Raw genomic sequence first — 21,970 nt, 5'->3', positions numbered from 1 at the left:
AAAATTATTGACAATTTTTTAACAGAAGCTGAGCTTAATAAGAGGAAAGAGAAAGTTGTTAAAAAGAAAAATTCTCTATTGAATTCAAGAGGTAATTGCATGTGTTTTTTGTGAAAAATTTCATGTTTCTGTGAAATTTTTAAAATTGCATGTATAATTTGATGCTTCATTGATATTTCATGAAGCATTGTAATTGAAAATCATGAAATTTTCAGATGGAGTATCAAATTATATGTACAATTCTCAATTACAATTTTTAATAGTTTTGAAATTGTATGAACCAGATGGAGTATATGTATGTGTACTCCATTTGATACTCCAGATATCCAGAGTTTGATAGTTTTTAATTACAATGCTTCACCATTTTTAATATGAAATTATTTTTAGTATCAATTTTAGCTCATATTCCTAGATTTTAATTTAATAGCTTTTCTTCTGTGATATGATTTTTTTTTCTTTTATTTTCTTTATATGAATGGGCTATAATTATGTTCTTTCCATTCATGAAGGCTACCGACGTAAAATGGAGGAATGCAGATCAATCCATTCCTGTGAGAAAGAAAAAGGATCAAGTAGACCAGAATGATAGTAATAACCAAGATGGTGACAACTACTCAATCTTTTCCTCAAGGGCTTTGTCAGTGGAAAAAGAAAATGAGGAGTTAATTGCATTTGAGGGAACTACTGAAGGATCTACAAAGAAAGTTACTGGAGAAAGATGTTTGAAGAACGTGATTAATGATATTCATGAAGAACTTGATAAATTGAAGAGACGTATGCAGCAAAAAAAACTCTTTAGTCAAGTCTATTCAATGCAACTCTATGATGTTGTCCCCGAATCTTTAACCGATGATTAAAGGCGTTTGAAGTGACATCAAAAATTTGATTTCGAATTAAATATTTTTTTTTATTTATGTTAGAACTTTACTTTTTTGATATAATAATAATAAATAAAAAAAACTTTATGATGCTAAGGTATATGTCTATTATGTCTTTTTATTAGAAATGTTTTTTTTTTTTTATAAAAAAAAAAATCATTTCATATAATATTTTAGGGTATCATAATTACCTTTTCAATATTTATATTTGAAACTTTGATGTGTGCATCAAAGTTTGTAGATGATTTTTAAATTTGAAGTTAAAAATCAATTTGTTTTATGAACCCTTGATAATGTTGCTTGGCCTCCTGTTTTTATCTATATGTTATTGCATTGTTTAGTTACCAGATAAAACGTTTGTTACATAAATGGATGAAAGATGCATTAAACATGAATACAATGAGCTTTTTGTCTTTTTAGTCACTAGAAGATGTTAAATTTATCCTAAAAAAACATATTTACGTCATTGATTCTTCTTTTCTAGCATTTGTCAAAATGTAACTTCTATTTTGTTAATGCATCTTATATATGACATGACAATATGAGTTTGAATCTCATCCATGCAGGGATCATGACAATCATCATTGGACAAAGCTATTGTTTAACAAACCAAATCTTGATGATGGCATAGTGTCATAGACCTAAAAAAAAATTTCTAATCTCACATTGATTATATATTAGAATTATTATAGAATACAAGGATTCACATATTCATCTCTTTGTAAGGTATATTTTGTGAGATAAAATTTTGAAGTCTAAAAGATTATAGTAGATAATACCTTACAAAAATATAAATCGTGATAGTTAAACTGATCTGAACATCGAATGCATGTCCAAATCTTAGAGCACACAAATATAAAGTTTGAATCTTGTCCGTGACTCTATCAATTCACCAAAAAAGTGCAATTTACAAGGTTTGAAAGCAAGTTGCATTGACATTTGCCAAATCAACTACACTTTTAAATTGGAATCAAATGTTGGATGAATCTAATAGCTCTGAAGATATTGTCACCTTAACCTTATTTTCTGCACTTTAATCTTTTATTCTTTTATATATAGTTATATTTTTTTGCCTTTATTATTTAACATTTTTTGCAATATAGTATGGTTATTTTTATATTAAATTTTTGTTACTAAATTTAGAAAAAATATTTCTAACAAATAAAATACTAAAAATTAATTTAATACATTGAACGAAAGCCAGATTCGCTCATTAATAAATTGTTAAAGTTGGAATATAAAAATAATAATTTCATTGTTTTCCGGTGTTTTCATTTTTGCAAAAATCTTTGTATTTTTTTCATAATTTTTAAAAAGTCTTTGTATTTTTTAAAATTTTTAAACAAACCTCTATTCTTTATTGTATCTAATTAAATTTTAAAAACCTTATTTTTATCTAACCAGGCATTTTGTAACTAATTAACCCTTCTTTTTATTTAGTTAAACCCGATTTATCTAACAAATTTTAATGATTTTTATGCAAAATATAGCACTTAATTAAATATAAATGATATTTTTAAGAACTCCATTGAATACAATAATAAAAATGTAAAACTTATTCAAGAAATTTTTAAAAAATATATAAAAGCTTTTTTAATATTTTTGCATTTTCTTTTATAAGGTAAATTTTGCGCTAAGCTTCTGAGATTGGATGACAAATAGTTTGAGATCTTTGAAAAAGAAATATAAAGGATCTTCATTAATAATTAATAACCATTTCTTTTTTTGTATATGATAATTTTTCTATAAAAAGTAAGAATATGATATAGATAAAAAAATTTATCCAGTCATTAAAATTTTTAGAATCCGCAAATAACATTAATAAAAATTTAAAATTTACACTTGCAATATTAATTCTTATCAAAATAGTAATGCAGGAGATTTACAAGTCCCTTCCAGCAAAAGTTTTCATGTTTTTTATTGCAAAGTTTGGCAAATTTCTTATATGAGAATCTAGATATAAGCCATAGGCATGAAAAAGAATGGCAATCAACCACTACAAAGGCCCCCCATTTTGGTGAAGGCATCTACATGGACAAAATCAGGCAAGCAAACAAGAAAGGTGGGGGGGGGGGGGGGGGGGATGGATATGACAACGTTCTCCCAACCATAATCTGTATACATATTCACTCGTCCAAAATCTTGTTTCTGTACTGTCAAATTACACAGGCAACTTATCCCATTACTGGAGACGGAACCAGACCAACCTCCATTAGACGGAGTAGCAAAAGCTCAGTGGATCGTAATCGTCACTTGCAGATGCACACTTTGCCTAGGTAAAAGTCCTTCAAAAATCCAAACTAGCGAAGAAAGAATTACATATCCAACAAATCAACAAGCAAATGTTGCAGATGCCATCTCAATGCTAACTAATTGTTGCCTAACATTGTCATTTGCTTTTTAAGTGTTCTCCCCACTCATATAGTCCATGTAGAGAGCCACGCTTTTATAAAATGTCATCAAGGGAGGTAATCTAAAATGCTCCCTAATTGTAGATTTTAACTGGCTTCTCAAATGTGTGCCGGTTCTGCAAAGAAGCAATGTCGATATCAATGCAGAGTCAACTATCATAGCTTCCCAAAGAGTAGTCGTTTTTATAGACTCACATAAACAGCAGATACTGTAATCATGGCCTCAGAGAAAAACGCAAACACATCCAAAGAATATCCTAATCCTTTATGATAGATGTCTCATTAACTGAAATTGTGATGAAACTCAGAAATATTTTTAATTAAGGGCAATTACCTGATTAGCAGAATAAGCTCTTTTAGGAGCATTGTCAGAGTGCTCCAACCCAAGATACTGCTCCCAAGCGCCGTAAACATCTCGTCTCTGAGTATATGTAAAAACAAAATTAGGGTAAAATCCTCATAGAACTTAAAAAGAAATTTCAAATATCTATATGTAAACCAATGAACCCACCTGAAAACGAATAGATACAATATCAGAATCTTGAAGGTACTCTGGCCGGCCAAATGAAAGGAATGCAAACTTCCACTGAATTGAAAATAGGTTTCATTATCTATTAAAAAAAGGAAATAGAACAACAAAAACAAAAGTGAAAAGGAAAAATGGTTACTTAAAAAATATTAAACAAAGAATATGTAACCATTGAAGTTCCTAGCATGCATCAATCTATAACTAATTTACCCGGCCAAAAAGATCAAAGGGAGTAAAATCAGGAAGGATTAGTGTCAAACTTTAAATCAGTGAGTACATGCTCACAAAGGATTTGGGAAGTAAAACAAACCTTAGCAAACTCCTCATCTGGAACTTGCAGCTTCCTTTGTATTCTGACTTTTATTTCAGCCAATGTCTCACCTTCGTGAATCACTAAGAAAAAGGGCTCTCCAAAATTCAGAATTTGCTGTCAAAACAAGAGGCAATTATGGTAGTAAGGAAACCATAACAGTGATCAGGAATAGTGATCAGGAAGCAATCTTTGGCATAGCAAAATAGCAACAGAAATAAGATAATCTGAAACTATATATCGAGCTTGTTACCATCTGGTTCTGAGCTGTCTCCTTAGTAAAGTGGTAAACATGAATTAGGCGATCATTTGGACCAAGATTTTTCTCTTCTTCTGGAATCTGTAACATTGACAAACAAATATCAAGAACAGCACCACATATCTTAGCGAAAGCCATTAGTTAAGAAATATATTTGTAAAAGAAACCAACAAAATACAGGAAAAAGAAAACTGATTCCTTGTATCATGGTAGGATGGAGACATCATCAAGAGCTTTTCTTACATTTCTCCGGATGTGCATGATTGCATGCATGTGTGAGAGAAGGAAAGAGAGAAGATGGAAACATGATAGAACTGACCTCTTCTGCCCGTAATGTCCAGTATTGGTCGTTTATATTCTCAATCTTCTCATTAGGTGGGAAAATCTGCAGAAACATGATAGAAACAACATTGTGTAACCAAAGGGAAGGAAAAATGAACAACAGGTGACAATGGAAACCCAAATTAGCTAATCAGGAAGGATGAAAAATAAGAAACACAAAAAGGGCATACGCAATTCAAGAAACTAAATCACAAAACTGTCTTTGCAACACGCAATGTCAAGATTTAAACTGATAAAAAAACTGATGGCACTAGAGGATTATGAAAGAAATATGATATTTGACAATATATCACCTAAGCATCAAGATCAAATCAAATCAACATGTAACAAAGTTCCTTTTGCTCATTTCAAATTTTCGGAGTAAACATTGAGATGAGCGAAACCATAAAAAGATGATATTCACACCTTGTAGATCTTGTGATAGAAAACTTCAAGCAACCTCAGTTCTGCATCAGGATGAGACAACTCCACCTGTTTCAAAATGTTGATTCACAAATTTTACTCTCTGAGAAGATTAAGAAATGATCCACCAAAACATACATGCCCTCAACATGATTATTTGACCATGCAATGAAAGAAAACCTACCTTTGTCTTAAGATCGTTAATCACATCACCCACGGTGCTCTGTTTTGGAAGCCTAATAGTATGGATCACAACCTGGCATCAGATCGAACCAAATTTACCAAATTTCATTGCATTCAAACAAAATTCTAACATCATTCATTGAAACTCTTAAATATAATCCACATACTCACTTCATCCTTAGTAGCATGATGAAATGCTACCTTCAGGGTTTTCAAACCTTGCAATTCTGGCAGGGGGATGTCTAATACTTCATAGTATAAAATATCAGAAGTCTGTCAAACAACAAAATAGAACTGGTTGGTTAGGTTTTAGCCTTTTCATCCTTTTGGCTTCTCAATATGCATTACTAAGCCTGTTTTGATTATTACCTGATTGTAGTGGACCAGCATGTCAGACAAATGATCCACTCCCCGATACTTAATAGGCTGAGGTTTGGGTTGCTGAGAGTAACAGTTGTGAGAAGTAAGCCTGATTTTCGATGGATCATCCAAATCAAGTTGCTGAGCTACTCTTTCAACAACATCATCATAAGTATAAAGCCTTGACCTAAACATTCGAAAGAGAAAAGGTTTATAAAGCTTTGATCTTCACATTCATATAAAAAAATAGAACAAAGTACAACATGATGAATTACTATTCACCAGAGAGTTAACAAAGATACGTCAATAGCAAAAATAATGGAAGGCAAATTCAACTGAAATTTTGAACTTACATCTCCAGACAAAAATCATCTTCCTTGGGTTTTTCCAAAGATCGGAAGTGCACAACCTACCATAAATAAAAAAGAAATGCAAATATTACTTTAACCTAATTTTAACATAAGCATATCGAAATTAAATATGTTAATAATAACTTTTATAGTTCTCTTTAAATAGGAAAAACAGATAACAAATGCATTTTTATTATTTTCATTCACCAAATGGATTTTTCAAAGAGTAGAAAGATTGAATTGCTTTCAAATTAGGAAGATGAACATAGAAATAGATGGTGTTTTCTGGGAGCAAACACTTTTATAGATAATTTTAGATTTCATGATCTTATCAATAAAAATGTGAGGCTTATTTGAGGGGTTGATTGATTGTAACAAAAAAATAAGGACTTGGATGATTTTTTAATTATAGTTCATGGGCTTTTTAAGCCCTTTAGCCTAGAATAAACTGACTGACAAGAAAACTGTAGATAAAATGGTGAAGAGAATGTACCTGGCGATTATGCACATACTCCAAAAATGAAGGAACATCTGGATAGCGAAATTGATTAGCACTCTCAACATGGAGAGACTTTTGAAAGCAAACTATGTCACCATCCTCAAGCTGCAGCGAAAATGATAGATGAATAAAACAATTAATAAATGATTATAACAAATAATTCCAAAATGAAGTATGAAGCATACCTGGCTAGCTCGGAATGCGATTTTCTTGTCAATTGGTTCACACATAACACTGGGCTCAAACTTAATTTCCTGAAATTAAAGCAGAACCAAGATATTACACCCCATAAGAATGTAAAAAACTTAGGCAAATGTTTGGATAAATTAACCAGATGATAAATAATAACCATCTCACAGTCAAAACCATTAAAAGAATGTTATACAGGATACTATTAAACATGTTAACTATCAAACAAGTTAAAGACAGCTTAGAATAGCTTAATTAACTCCAACTAAAACTACTGTAATGGAAAAAATGTCATATCTAGACCTATACTTTAGCTTCAACTACCAGAATAACTAGTAAAAATATCTGACAAAAAAAGTAAAGAGTTAGAAAAACCCTCTTTGCAGACAACTATCTCTCATCCAATGAATGCAAAAGAGAGAGAGAAATGACTGGACAGAGTCAACTGAGAACCGAAAATTGCACAACTGTAAATTGTAAAAAGACATAACTGGAAGCAAACCTCATAAAGAACAATCTCTTCATCAGGAGCATATCCGGCCATTTTGTTTAATTTGGACAAAATTTCTATAGGCTTGCCTGTACTTTTCACAAACAGCCTTCCGATAAAGCTGATACAAAAGAAAGATAACCAAATATAAGATTTCACATGATTTCCCAGAAGACAAGGGGAAACACACAATATCAGACAACTTACCGAAGCTCTTCTTTCTCAGGATCATAGTTCTTGAAGAAAAGTAAAATATCTTCCTTTGTCTTGTCTGGTGGAGCAATTGGGCATAAATCCTGAACAATAATGTTTAAGATCATGATGCAAATACAACAAGACCCAAAAGTTATCAAGGCGAAGGTGGCAAAACTGGATCAAAAGCTTATAAAGCTTTGGCAAGATTCACAACTAGGACTAGCCTAAAGAATTTAGTAAACTGCAGCCAGTATAACTTGTATTGCCAAGGGCAGATAAGTAATTATACTGTGGAAGCTTAAAACCCCAGGATCTGATGCCTAACTTCTATTTATTTCTACTCTGATAACAGACAACTTTTTGTGCTTAAAAGGTTTTAGAATCCCAAATCAGACCTATCTTTTTTGATCACTTAATTTGAGTTTTGTGGGTGAGAATGAAGATCCTCATCAAGATCAATAACATCACTGAAAATTTAAATGTCAAAGAAGAAACATGTTGCTTAAGTAAAGGACAATCAGATTACCAGTCCAAGCTCAGCTTCCAGGAACAACTTTAGTTCTGCATTGTGAACTTTATTTGATACATCCCTCAATGTTCCAACCTACAGTGATGAAAGACAAACAAATAGGCACAGAGCTAGATCCATGTCAAACTAAAAAAAGGTAAATTCAGCACAATTTTTTTAAAAGGAAACTTACAGATATAAAAATATAAATATATATATACACACATTCAACAGAGAGAGAGAGCCATGCACAGGCTAGCAGATATAATGAAGACTGCCAGTTAAAGCCAAAACTATGCTGAACAAGAACAAACACTCTTTAACCAAGACTTTAGAACCATAGCATATAAGAACTGATAGTGAGGAATATTACAGATTGTGTTTCCTCCAGAGGTGTCAATGGTCGGTTTGGACGGTATGTATGGTTTTGACGCTTGGCCCACAACCAGAAACGTTGAAATTGCACTGGTATGCTAAACTCTCTAGCAACCTCTTCCTGCACTTAACAACATGGTAAATCATGAACAAAATCATGAAGATATTGCCAACTACCAACATGAACCACCAAATACAACAGCAAGAAGATAACTTACAGATTTCACATAACTTTCGACTTGAAATGATTAATGAAACATCATTTAATGGTAGTAATCAAGAGGAAGATCAGAAAAATAAAGTACCAATTTGGTGAAGAAACCAATAATTAAAAAAAAAAAAAGATTATTATCATTAAGCATCAACTAACAAACAGAAAGCAAAACATTTTTGTCTATTTGTCATACCTTAAACACACTGAAAGTCATCTGCTTCTGAATACGGAAGCTCCTGACTTTATCATGATCCACAAGATCAAAATATATATCTTTCCCAATCTGCTCTGCAAGATCATCATCTCGTGCAACCTAGAACAACCATATAGCTGTAAGAAAGAATGCTCAATAATGCTCAAATTAATCACTAAATTAATGACTCCAACAACCTTTATAATAGTGTAAAGGTGTGCCTCTGCCTTCTCTTTCTTTTTATGTTCCTTTTCTTCTTGTTCTTTCTTCAACCTCTCCTGGGAAAAATTATAAAAAATATTCAATATTAGATTTGAAGAAAGGAAGGAAGGGGTCAGAAATAATGACATTTAGATACAAGTATAACTCTTAAGACAAAATAGACTACTCAACCTCAGCTTGAAATCAGCTTGATAAGAAGCTCATTTGTGATTGATCTTGATAAAGCAACTCAAGAGACAATCATATTGAAGCTCGTTGATTTCTTCAAGCCAAGCTTGAGAGGAATACCATTCTATTTAATAAGCTGGTCTACTTCTAGTTGACAAACTACTTGAAATCTGATTACTCAATGCCTTTTAGGATCATTGGTGCCATAAACAAGCCGAGCTCAACCCTAGTTAGGAGCTTATTACTTTTTCAAGCCTAGTTCCCTGCCTACCACTTCTCTTAACTCAGCTCATTTGCAGCTCTAAATATAATAACAATAGCATCTTACCCTAAGATGTTCGGCAATATCCTTCTCATCCACATTACATACTATCTTGTCTTTGTCACTCTCACGTATATACACCAGCATGTATGCATTTGAATATTTGGTAAATTTAAAAGGAATATTATTGAATCCTGGATTTGTCGGTGGTAACTGTTACATCACAAGCAAGGAAAATTTGTTAAGATCATAACCCTGAAGATACAAATAGTTAAAAGCAGAAAAGCTGAACACAAAAAATTCTAAAAAAAAAAAAGTGCTCAAAAAACAGTACCTCTTCTTCACCACCATACTGCTCCTCTAATGCCCTTTTCATATCTTCTTTGGTTACTCTTTCATCATCAAATTTATACCTGAAATGCACACAATTTTGGTACATGAAAAAAGTAATACTTTCACCCGTCCAGGATCCTTTGCACAGCTGGCATATGTAAGCTGTAAACACGGCACCTTAAATACAAGCAGCATTGGCTAATTTAATGATCATGCAGTAGCCTAAGAATTTAACAGTCCATTCTTTTTTTAACAATAATTGATTAAAAACCTATATCACATTTTTTTTGCTTACGATAATTTTTATGCTACAATTTAACTGTAGCAATTGGTAAAAATTCCAAGTGATTCACACTAGAATGTTTCACTGCCACCACCATATCTGTCAATTGTTACTCCACCAAAAAGAAAATGATTAAAAATTGGCCAAATGTAGACTCTGCCCATCAAGGCCACATGTACATTTCCAGTTATTTCAAAAACTTCAAAAAGCGAATTCTCTGCTTAAAATAGCTTAAAACTCTCCAGGAACAAGTAATTGTAGCAAGCATACAAACACACCCCACAGAGATACTTCACAGGATGATCCATACCATTGATCAGAAAGAGTCGGCCTTATAAATGCATAATAATGTCCACCATGCACTCCGCCACTGTGAACAAGGACACTGTAAACAAACTCATAAGCACCAGGCATTATTATGAGCATCAAAGAAACATAAAGTAATATGTCCACAAGAACTGTGCATCAATGCAACTTCCACAGGTGTGCATATACCATGTTCTAGCATCATTAGTGAATCCAAGTACATGGTTTGTTTGTAAGCTTGTCATTTATTTTTCCTCACAATCCAAAAGTAGGCAATTTGAAAAAAAAAGGTACAATTGTTGAGAACTGTCTTAGGGAAATGTAACACAGAATCAGCATTCTCTTGCCTTTTCGTCACGCATGTACGATGCCTCTATTCAGAATACAACAATGTTAGCACACAATAGCTAGGTTCAATTATATAATCATCTTTGGAAGGGGTTCCTTATTAACAATGAAGACTATTTGAGTCCAAGATCTCCTAGGTAGTTAATAAGACTTTAGAAAAGTAATTTATCAACTTCAGAGTCTTGGTGTCCAGAGGAATATTGGTAATTACCTTCCAGACTGTAGCGGGCATTAAGTCCCCATCTATTGGGTCTCATTTTGCATTTAGTTTTACATATTTAGGCTTTAAAGCAGTTTTTAGTTTATATTAGTTGGATTTTATACCTAGGATGTGCTTGATAAACTATTGAAAATTTTCTTTTAATTTTCAATGGTTTTATTTTTTCAATTTGTTTGATAAATCATTTTTAAAAAACACTTGATTAAAGATTTTCAATGAAAAAGTGTTGAAAATGCTAAGTAGCTTTTAGCTACTTAATACGTTATGTCAATCTCATTCAAGAAAAATATTGTTTAATTATATTAATCATATATTCTTTCATTTTAACTGTTTATTTTTTTGTTTTAACTTTTACTAATTAAAAAAATTATAAAATCGTATTTAAAAAAAAAACAAATAAAAATCTACTAAACATTTAATTTTCGGTAACAAACCAAACAACTTTTATATCATAAATTTAGTATTTAAATTTTTCACAACTAAAAATTCAATACTTAATTTTTCAGTGTTTAATTTATTCAATTATCAAACAGCACCTTAGTTTGATCACTTAATAAACCCTAATCCAAGTGGACAAATAAGTGTTTTCTTCTCTATATTTCTTTGTATGGACCAAACTTGGCAGAGTTGAATTTTATTAAGGATATGAATCATTTTCAGTTCTCCAGGAATATTGTGATTTAGTAATATTACGTATTATTCTCTTCTTCTCTTTCTATAGTGTTTCAGACTACCGTTCACCGCTTTAAAACAACAGGCATAATTTGCTCTTTCAAATGCTACTGCAAAAATGAAAATTCTAGGAACACTTCCATGACTTTCCACTGTCCAGCCCTCTTTGAGATCAAATCTCAACTAAATCAAGCCCTAATTGATTTCCAACCCTCACCCTAGTTCCTAACATAGCCATAATGCCTGAAAATATCCATTTTCACCCCTTCTTTATATGAGTCCAGAAAAGGAATCTGAGTATACAATTTTTCTTACAATAAAGCCAGTAGTTTAAAAGATTTAGTTTGTTTTTATATGACTAATAATAAAAATTCAGAAAATATATATAAAAGATATCAAAGATGTTATAGAAACGTCTAGAAATTATTTCCACCATGTAGATTATTAAATACAAAATAAAAGAAAATGGCAAGGTATATCTAAATTTGATTACCCTTCAACCATCCATCAAGAGCAAACTATTATAGCTACCGATGATCAGCACATGGAAGGAAAGAACACAGCTGAGACGGGAAGAATGCTTAATGCTATAGGTACCTGTGAAGCGTGTAAAGATTGCGAACGGTCCTATCAGCTTCTGGTGATAAGTATTTGCCATCATCTCGGTCAAGGTCAAGTTGCAAAGGGAACTCATAGCGGTCATTAATCTACAAAATGAGTGGAAATTATTAGTTTTACCATTTGAATCCATGATAAAGACAACACACTTAACAATCATTAGCATAAATCAATAAAACTAGGCAAAAGAATCATGTAATGCAAATATGCAAACAAAAAAAAAACGATGACAGAACTTGCAGTCTCATTGAGATAAGGAATGTCATCACAAGTCGAATGAGACATCAAGCAGTTATGATAGTGCCTCCTTTAAGTGTTTATTAATAAATAGAATCCACAGTACTAAAAGGCACAAGAATAAAGAAGCAAACTAGTCATTGCATTTCTGTTTTCTAAAGAAAACGAAGAGACCACCAAAGTCTATGAAGGAGGTTTTCACAGAGAACCCCCTCCACAGCACCCAACAAATTAGCATCACATCACAACAGCCTTTAACATCAAGCTGAAGATAACTAATCCTCACATTGTGCCAGAAGAGTGGGTTTGAACCCCCCCTCCCCAATCCAAAAAATATTCTAAAATCGTTTTTATAAGTTTTGTTATTTTTATAGTCAAAACTAGCACATAACATAACAACCAATTTTAGAGCTCAAGAAATTGGTTATTATTTGCAACAATATTTGAGTATAACAAAAATTAAACCAGAACATAGAACTAATGGTTTCTTTTTTTTTTTGAAAGACTAGAACTGATGGTTTCTATACTTCTTTAAAAAGGAAATTATTGAAATTTATCAAGCACTAATAATTGAGGCCCCTGGACTGAATATGCATCATAGATTAAAAGAACCACAGAAAGCTAAGATGTTATAACTGCTCACCTTGACCATGGTGTCTCGCATAAAATCATATTCAAATCGTTTAAGCTGAAGTTGAAGGACTGGAGGGAAGTCAATGAACAATACACCTTTCTTAGCATCCTGAAATAATGATCATCCAAAGTTCAAAATGCAGTCCTTTAAGCGGGAAAAGAAGTAACACAAAATCGGATATAAAGCAATGAATGTGTCAAAAGAAAATAGCCAAAGCCATTCAGTTCTAGCTATTGCAAAACACAACATTTTCTCAAAACAGGACAAACAGCCACACATACATTTGTTTGTACTGGCAAAAATAGCAGCATCTTATGCAGCTCTTGTACTAATGAATAATGATCTAACTAAGGGGGCATTTGATTCGCAGAATCTTAGATTCCAAGGGAAAATGTAATCTCCAGGAAAGTGTGAATTTTCATGGCATCTCGTTTTTAGGTTCCTGTGTTTGGTTGAGGAGAATCTAAAATTACTTAATCATGTACTTTTTACTATAATATCCTTCACTACATAACAAAAACAACAATTTATCAAATAAAAATAATCGAAAAATAATGCGTTTATTTTCAAAGAAACACAATAATTGATTATTTTAATAAAATTACAATGTATAATTACTGCGTTTATAACCAAATCAATGCAGTAATTGATTATTTTTAAAAAATTATAATGAATAATTAATGTATTTATTTTCAAAGAAACGCAATATTTGATTTTCTTTTTTAAACTACAATGATCAATTACCATGTTTATCTTTAACGAAACACAGTAATTGAATTTTCTACATGTTTTAAAAAAATTACAAAGAACATTGCTGGGTTTCCTTTAAGAGAAATGCAGTAATTGGTTTCTCAGCGCATTAATTGGCTTATCATTAATGGGTTATAGTGTCATTAATTGGCTTATTATTGGCAATTACAGCGTTTCTATTCAAGGAAACGCCCTCTAATGGCAAAATTGCTAGTAATCAGATACCCACAAGCAAGACTCCAAGGGAAAATCTCATATTCCCCCGAAACAAAGGCCCTCTAAAGGCAAAATTGCTAGTAATCAAATGATTTGTGGATTATGCAGAGACCGACCTACTGGAATTCTCTTAGAACCATGAAAATTGATTGATGAAATTCTAGATCCATTTTATTCATGCTCATTGTCAACATCAATAAGAATCAAGTCAGCCATTTGCATTTCTCAAAATACAATAGAAGCTTACCTGCAATCCATATTGTTCAGCATGATATTTGTTATCACCTTCAAGACGTTCAACTTCTACATACTTGTCAAAAGAAGCATAGACATCACGGCAGCCTTTAACATCAAGCTGGAGGTCTGGTAGAGGCAAAAATAAATTAGCATCACACAGTGAATAATACTCAAAAAACCCCAAACCAGTCATTTCTGATACAGGTACCATAAAATGACTCCTTCCTTGTAGATTTGTAATCCACATTGATGCACTCAATGTAGTTCATATGGTGCCCCTCAAACAACTGCTGTATGGTGCCCTCCACAACAGTTCCCTGGTGGCATAAAACAAACAATCAAAATTTTAACTTTGGTTTCACATTAGAATAAACTCATGATGAAAAACCATTGAAGCTTCTCACTTTCATTTTATCTTCAAGTTTTTCACACAGAACCCTATTAAGTTCTTGAACATCATGCTGCATGAAAGAATCATATGTGTCCCATCCAAAAGATTTGGTCAGCTCTTTTGTTGCAACACTGCTGTCACTGTACTGGAGTTTGTAAAATAAACTCTGCAGAGCAAGAGGGATGCTTCCAGATGGCATATCATTCTCAGTTGTAGGCATATGATACACTGCCTGAAATGTAACATCTGATGCATCAGCGATACTAAACTAATAAAAACACATAAGTTCAACAAGATATGAAGCATCATCAATTACCTTCCTAAAGTAAGGAACGTGATACAGAGTTTGGAGCAGAGAGTTCATGTAACATGTCGCTCCTTGATTCTTAAGTCCCACATAACCAGTTTCCTTTTTTGAGTCATACGTCCAGTAATCCACAATTCTGCGGACAACAACCTCTGCTTCAACAATCACAGTGTCACTTACAAGATACCCTCTGCAAGGATCATATAACTCGCCAAGGGGCATAAAGGATGTAAAACCCCAATCACTTTCTCGTGCATTAAACTGGTGCTGTGTGTCTGCAAAATCCAAGTCAGATAAGATAAGTGCAAATTTAATAAGCTTAACATTATTATTTCCAATGTTATGACAAAATCCACATCAAGTTACCAAAAGAAAGATTGTAAAAAAATGATAATAATAATAATAACAGTAGAACATATTACCAACACCTACCCGTAGTGAGCCATGTATAATTTAAGAGAGTGAGAGAGAGAATGAAAGAATGAATTGAACATTGCTCAAATGCTATAAATGCAAGAAGAGCATTATGTTCACTAGGAAAAAAAGGGGATTTTACCAAAGATCAAGTTTCGAATAACCATGCTGAGATTATCTTCTAAAATTCAAAAACCTTATTCTTGGCCAAAAGAAGTCATCTCTCTTAATAATCAGAAATGTCAAAGATATCAAGAACTCCATATTGAAACATACGGTGTCATAAACATGTCACATTTCTTTTACATCTGAGAAGTAACCATAGATAACCTGCCTTTCATTGCATCAAACCCATATTAGACTGCTCAACAAAGGGTCACAAAAGCATAAATCTTTGACATGATCACAAATGAGTGATATTCTTGTATTGATCACGACAAACAAAACTGATGTGACTTCCTATACAAGCCTAAATCAACGTTTTTCTCCAACCATGATACAAGCTATCTAAACCCAGCAAAAAACTTTGTTGATGTTATACCATAAAAAAAAATTTGCAAAAAATACATAATAGTAAGTGTATAGATATTCTACTGAAAGGATAGTACCTTTTCTGATGGAATATTTATTATGAATTTGATTAACTACCGCCAAACTGAACTGTGCATATCTACTCCACCCATAGGGTAAACTTGCCGAGTCAGCAACATCCAAATACGTAGACAAATGATCCGCATTGTTTCCTTTAGGAAATATCAGTATTCGCCTAAGGAATTCAAACCAAAAGTATCAATCATCAATAGCTATCGTCAAAAATAGAAAGAAAGAACGGTAGTACTGGCAACAAGAAGGGAATGAGAAATATACCATTTATAACCACCGACGACAAATACTTCGGAATAATGCTTCTTAGTGTTTAACCTAGAGAAGTTATCAATCCTCCAAGTAAATCTTGATGAAGAAGGATCCTCCACAGTTTGATTGTCCACAGTATTCGCAGTCTCGGCTTGCGCTACAACTAACAATTAAGACATAAATCATAACGATCACAATCAAATTAAACCATCTCTTTTCGGTGCCCCAAAAAATTAAGTAGATTTTCCCCCAACCGATTCAAAGAAGTAAATTTCTTAAAAGAATTATTTAAAAAGAAAAAAGTCACCTTCCATGGGCTGGTGATTGTCGGTCAAATCAGAGTGTGGGACGAGCATTTCCTCATCTTCTTGTTGCTGAAAAATCAAGATAAAAATTCCAAAAATAATTAAATCAGATGGAGTCGGATCCATAAAGAAATCAAAATTGAAGAAAAAGGAACCCCAAAAACCACCAAAGGCATCAATCAATCAATCAATCAAAAGAAACTTTTTATAAAAGAATTAAAAAAGAAATAGAGATAGAGGGTACATCGACGGGGGCAGGGGTCAGGACAGTCATGCCTATGAAATTGAGAGCTAAATTTGAAGCTAATGAAGAGAAGAGAAAAAAGAAATGGGGGAAATTGGAGAAAGATTTTCTTTTACTTTTTTTTTTGTTTGATTCTATTTGGTGATTTATTACAGTGAAGAGAAGCGACGACAGGGAAAGATCACCAGGTGGTCGAGACTGAGTGGGAGAAACAAAAGTCTTTCCACGGTCTTTATTTGGGAAATGGTTATTTTTGAAATTTCAGTAATTTTCTGTATTTTCTACTTTTTATCGGGGCTTATAAATACACCCAAAATTTTCTATATACGTTTCACAATTTTTTTTTTTTAAATACCCATATATTAAATACTAAATTTAACTTTTAGTAAATGATAAAAATTCTTAAAAATAAATTTTTGAAAAGTTCAAAATCTATTTTCTCGAAAATAGATTTCAATAAACTTTTGAACTTTTGAATTTTTGAAAAGCTTTATGATTTATCAAAAATAAATTTTCGAAAAACTTTTAAGTTTTTAGATTTTCGAAAAATTTTAAGACTTCTTGAAAATCTATTTTTGAAATGTTCAATCTCACATAAATTCTATCATAAACCCTAATTTATGTTCAGATGCATTTTAATTAAATTTCAACTAAATCAATTGAAAACAAATTAAAAATCTTATCTTTAATCAATGTAAAACTCAAAATACAGATGATTTAAGGTAAGTTTGATGGATATAAAATTTTTTTTATTGAAATTGAAGAGAGAATGAAAGAATGAAATGGTAAAAAAGGAAAATAGAAAAATGAGGTGTGGGGTTTATTTAGTAGAAATAAAAAATTTAAGTTTGAATTTAAGGTGTATTTAATAGTGAAGTGTATAAAGAAAAAATGAGAATGTAAATAAAATTCTCTTTTTCTTGGGAGCTCATATGGATACAGTAAAATTAGAGTTATCAAATGAAACATGTTGGATTAGCACAATTCATTTAAATATTAATCTCTATATTAATGGATCATGTTAATCTAACATTATTTTTTAACATGCCATATTGGTACAACTCATAAAAATTAAGGGTATGATCCAGCATAGCATATGGCTCATAATTTTTATGGGTCGTGCCATGCCAAGCACAACACTGTTTTTCATATCGAGTTAAGCCAAGCATAACCCATTAGTATTTTTTCAACATTTTAATTAATTTAAAAAAATCACCTATAATTATTATAAATAACATGTGAAAAATAAATCAATACAAAATGAAATGAAAAAAGGACAAATAATTTACATGATTCGACAAAATGTCTCCATCTATGGAGATAGATAATAAAATCTACTAAATAAAGATATTGAAATTACAATCCAAATATTTAAAAAAAAAACACATGTACACAAAAAATATATTATAAGATACAAGATTATTATTTTATTTTTCATTCTCATCATCTAATGCTTCACTCATATAATACGTTTTGTTTTGTATTCGAACTTCTCCATCTAACCAATCATTAAATAATATGCACATTCAATAGTATCTGCTCTCATTTCGGTCCTTCTTTCATCAATAACTCTAACACTTGCACTAAAACATGATTTTGATTTAAAGCAATTATGAATGTGGATGGGCTTAGTAAATCACATGCCATGTTGGAAAATATTGGCCATTTACTTTGGTAGTTTTATCCTCCAGACCAAAAGATCAAAAATCTCCACTTCATCATCTGCAAGTGATAAAAGTTTTATTTTGCCAATAAAATTGAAGTTCAATGTAAAAACTAATATCAGAAGTAAAAGTAAAAATACTACTACTACATTGATTTACTAGATTTTGTTCTAGAAAATTCCATGAAAAAGCTTCTTTGTTTTTAGTACTAATGGAAGGTTAATTTTGAATTTATTTTTTACCATTACCATATAAGGAATCATATAATGTATACATAGAACACAAAGTTTGATGAATGAATTTTTTAACACTATCAATGTCAATAAAATTTTGCATATTTTTATAATATGAGTTTATAAATAATTCTATACAAGCTAATTTTATTATAGGATCCATGATTACAGCCAAACAACTTACAAGTAAGAGATTTTGCCAATATTTTTGTAATTTAAATCCCATACCAACACAAAATAAGTTGAAACATTCATGCTTTTCTAAATGATGAAAAACATGTACTAATTTCCCAAAGTCTGTTAAGAAAAATGCATAAAGTTGGATAGTAGACACTTCAAAAACTTTGAATAGTTTTATAAAATGTTTCTAAAAAGTTGCAAATCAAAATACTTAGATCCCATTTAGCAAAAGTTATATGACTTGATTCATGCATCCTTTCGTTGTAAAACATAGTAAGAATATCTTTAAGTTCTATTGTAACAAGCAACATTTCATAAGTAGAATTCCACCTATGTGGAACATCCAATTTCATTTTTCTAACTTTCTTCTTATGTGTCAAACACAATTTTTTAAATTCTTGAAATCTGGCACTAAAATGCAAAAGTTGAACACAATCTTGAATTTTTGAAATATGATTGTGAATATGATTTAAACCTTATTGAACACATAATTTTAAAATATGACCTGCACATCTAATGTGAAATAGTTTACCATTTAAAATTTATTTTAAATTAGATTTTAAAAGTTCAATTGCTACATTATTGTTGCTAGTTTATCAAATAAAATAAAAAAAAATTGTTTTCAATATGATATTCTTTCACAATTTTAGAATTTGCATTAGCAATCATCGATTCTAATATGTCTATGTTCAATGTGTTTAAAACTTAAAACTCTTTTTTCTATATTCCAATCATTATCTATCCAATGCCCAGTAATACACATGTAACTAAGATTTTGCCGACTAGTTCATATATCAGAAGTAAGTGAAATTCTAGAGGAAATTTTATATTAACTACACATTAAATTTTATTATAAGAAAAAAATATTTTAAAAGCATATGATCTAATAGTATTTCTTGAAACTATTTTACAATTGGATAGTATACTATTTCATAATTGGATAGTATATTATTTCTAATTAAATCATTAAAACGTTCATCATCTGTAAAATCAAATGGTTCTTCAGTCACACTATAAATCTAGCTAATTGATTACATCATTTATCTTATGAAAAATAAAATGCAGCTAAAGAACCATTAGGGCGTGGACTAATTGTAATTTGTATGGGATCATTAGAAGCGACAGATGTAGCCTCATGTTTTTCCTTATGTCTTTTCAAATAACCAATCCTTCATATTTTTTACAATTAAAATCTTTTTACATTTCTTACATATAGCTCTTGTCCTTTTACCTTCAACCCCTTCTATTTTAAATAAATTCTATATATCACTTATTCTTTTCTTACAATGCTTTTCTTTAGCACCAATTTAATTAATTATTTCTTTATCATTATGTTTTGCTATATCATCACGTGATTCGAAAAAAAGAGTAGAACTATCAAATTGTGACTTGAAAGTATCATTAAAATATAAATCATGCATAAAGTCAAAATTTTTAAGATGAACTACTCATGATGATATTGTAAAAATAAAATAAACAAGTGATAAATTTAAATTAGAGTAAATAGCACATGTGGTCCTTAAATTTTGGGTCAAATTCTATATTGATTTCTAAATTTTAAAAAGTTTTAATTAAGTCTTCAATTGTCAAAATGTGTATCAATATATTCCCTCAGTCTACTATACTGTCTAATATTGACAAAAAATCTAGTGTGACATGACATGTAACTTTACAATCAAGGACATATGTATTGTGGGCCTTCCACGTGGATTGAATGGGTGTGGCCCTATCTCTTCAACCCTAAACAATACTATTTGTATAGAGTAAAAAACTTCAAAGTCAGCAGCTTCTATTTTTCATTTTAAGCTTCTCTTTTTTGTCCAATCTCTATCTAAATTCCTCTTCTTCAAACCTAATTAATATCAACAGTACTAACCCAAAAGCCAGCACCTACCACCATGAAATTGTCCACTACTTCTATTGCCAACCATTGATCTCACTAGTGACAATTGTCAGTCTCTGTGTTTATGCTAGAAACTTTTTTTGAATCTTTTATTCTCTTCACTGATCAAGACCTAGCTACAACCCAAATCTCAACGAATTTGGCCTTTCTTTTTTTATTTTGAAAACCCAAACAAAACCACCAAACTCTGAAAAATTTTGCTGTTTGACACTTCTTTTGTGATATCTCTCTTTTTATGTTTGACTTTTGTTTAATCTTAATGGGTTCTATTTTTTAGGTTAAAGCTTTTGATTTTCTATAAACTGGTTTAGCTAAGGGTCAATTATTAGGTGTAGTTACTTATGGGTTGTAAGTATGGATGATTTTGGGTTTGCTTGCTGGTGTTGTGGATTTCTGCTAAATTGGAGATTGTGGATTGATTGGGTTGTAATTTTTAACGGGTTTTTAGGTATAGTTTGATGGATTTTTTGTTTGGAAGCTAATTGAATTTGCTATAGAATTGCTTGAATGCGTATTGCCAAATTGCTTCCCCTGTGTATTACTTGATATGTGCTTGATTGCTTCTGTCTTTAATTGTTTATTGTTTGTCTTTCCAATTGTTCGATTCCTCTTTAGTCTGAGAATTCTTTTGCTTAAAATTAAGGATAGAATATTAACCTTACACATTATACAACTTTGTAAAGGTATGTGTCATGCCACGCTAGATTTGTGTCATGCCACATTTGATTTTTTTTTAATTTAGATGGTTCAGCAAATGAAAGGACTATATTGCTACATGTTTAGACAATTAAAGACTCAATTAGAATTTTTAAAGTTTAGGGACCAAGATAGAATTTGGCCCAAAATTTAAGGATCACGGGTACTATTTACTCTTTAAATTATAAAATAAAATTATCACTGTAACAAAATAAAATAACCAATATAGCATAATAAAAATAAATATAATATTATTACCAAAATGGCATAATCGTTTTATTGAAAGTGCCTTTTTTCTTAGGCATACCTTTTCACTTTACTTGTTATTTGATATCTTAACTTAAGGAAATTGAGTAAACTAAGAAAGGTTAACATAAAAAACCAAACAAAATGAAAAGTGACTAAGCAACTTTAAGAGATTGATGAAAACGTCAGTGGTAGAGAAATTTAGAGAGGTTGAGAAAATGGAAGATGATTTGTTTGACAAAAATTGTAAAAGATTAGAAGGTATTTATACATGTAGAAAAAAGTAACCATTGTTAATTAAAAGCAATGAAATTAAATAATTTTATTGTTTGTTTGTTA

General features: G+C 31.2%; 1 protein-coding gene across 3 annotated transcripts; it reads right to left on the bottom strand.

Annotated features, from left to right (window-relative positions):
* Nucleotides 1-2,771: 2,771 nt before the first annotated feature.
* LOC111301231 (ubiquitin C-terminal hydrolase 13-like) lies at nucleotides 2,772-16,985 on the bottom strand. 3 transcript variants are annotated; one of them, XR_016328267.1, is made up of 32 exons: nucleotides 16,710-16,985; nucleotides 16,468-16,534; nucleotides 16,173-16,323; nucleotides 15,914-16,071; nucleotides 14,901-15,166; nucleotides 14,598-14,816; nucleotides 14,402-14,510; nucleotides 14,204-14,319; nucleotides 13,000-13,098; nucleotides 12,099-12,208; nucleotides 10,266-10,340; nucleotides 9,674-9,752; nucleotides 9,406-9,552; nucleotides 8,885-8,965; nucleotides 8,688-8,807; nucleotides 8,279-8,401; nucleotides 7,924-8,001; nucleotides 7,410-7,498; nucleotides 7,215-7,323; nucleotides 6,709-6,777; nucleotides 6,518-6,628; nucleotides 6,028-6,083; nucleotides 5,684-5,861; nucleotides 5,486-5,587; nucleotides 5,316-5,387; nucleotides 5,135-5,200; nucleotides 4,707-4,772; nucleotides 4,382-4,468; nucleotides 4,129-4,245; nucleotides 3,801-3,900; nucleotides 3,624-3,710; nucleotides 2,772-3,405 (listed from the first exon to the last, which is right to left on the bottom strand). XR_016328267.1 is itself a non-coding variant. In XM_022896758.2 (32 exons), exons 1-32 carry the CDS (start codon nucleotides 16,737-16,739, stop codon nucleotides 3,364-3,366), a joined length of 3,354 nt encoding a protein of 1,117 aa, XP_022752493.2. In that variant the 5' UTR covers nucleotides 16,740-16,985; the 3' UTR covers nucleotides 2,772-3,363. The 3 variants fall into 3 exon arrangements, 2 of the variants coding, with proteins under 2 accessions (XP_022752493.2, XP_089600845.1); XM_022896758.2 differs by having other exon boundaries at nucleotides 3,801-3,875; XM_089744719.1 differs by having other exon boundaries at nucleotides 3,801-3,875; nucleotides 16,826-16,904.
* Between the last annotated feature and the right edge of the window lie 4,985 nt (nucleotides 16,986-21,970).

Source organism: Durio zibethinus, chromosome 15 (genome assembly GCF_047325235.1).
Source record: "Durio zibethinus cultivar Kanyao isolate XHJ-2024 chromosome 15, ASM4732523v1, whole genome shotgun sequence".
Classification (NCBI taxonomy): domain Eukaryota; kingdom Viridiplantae; phylum Streptophyta; class Magnoliopsida; order Malvales; family Malvaceae; genus Durio; species Durio zibethinus.
This window is presented reverse-complemented; position numbering and strand designations above follow the sequence as displayed.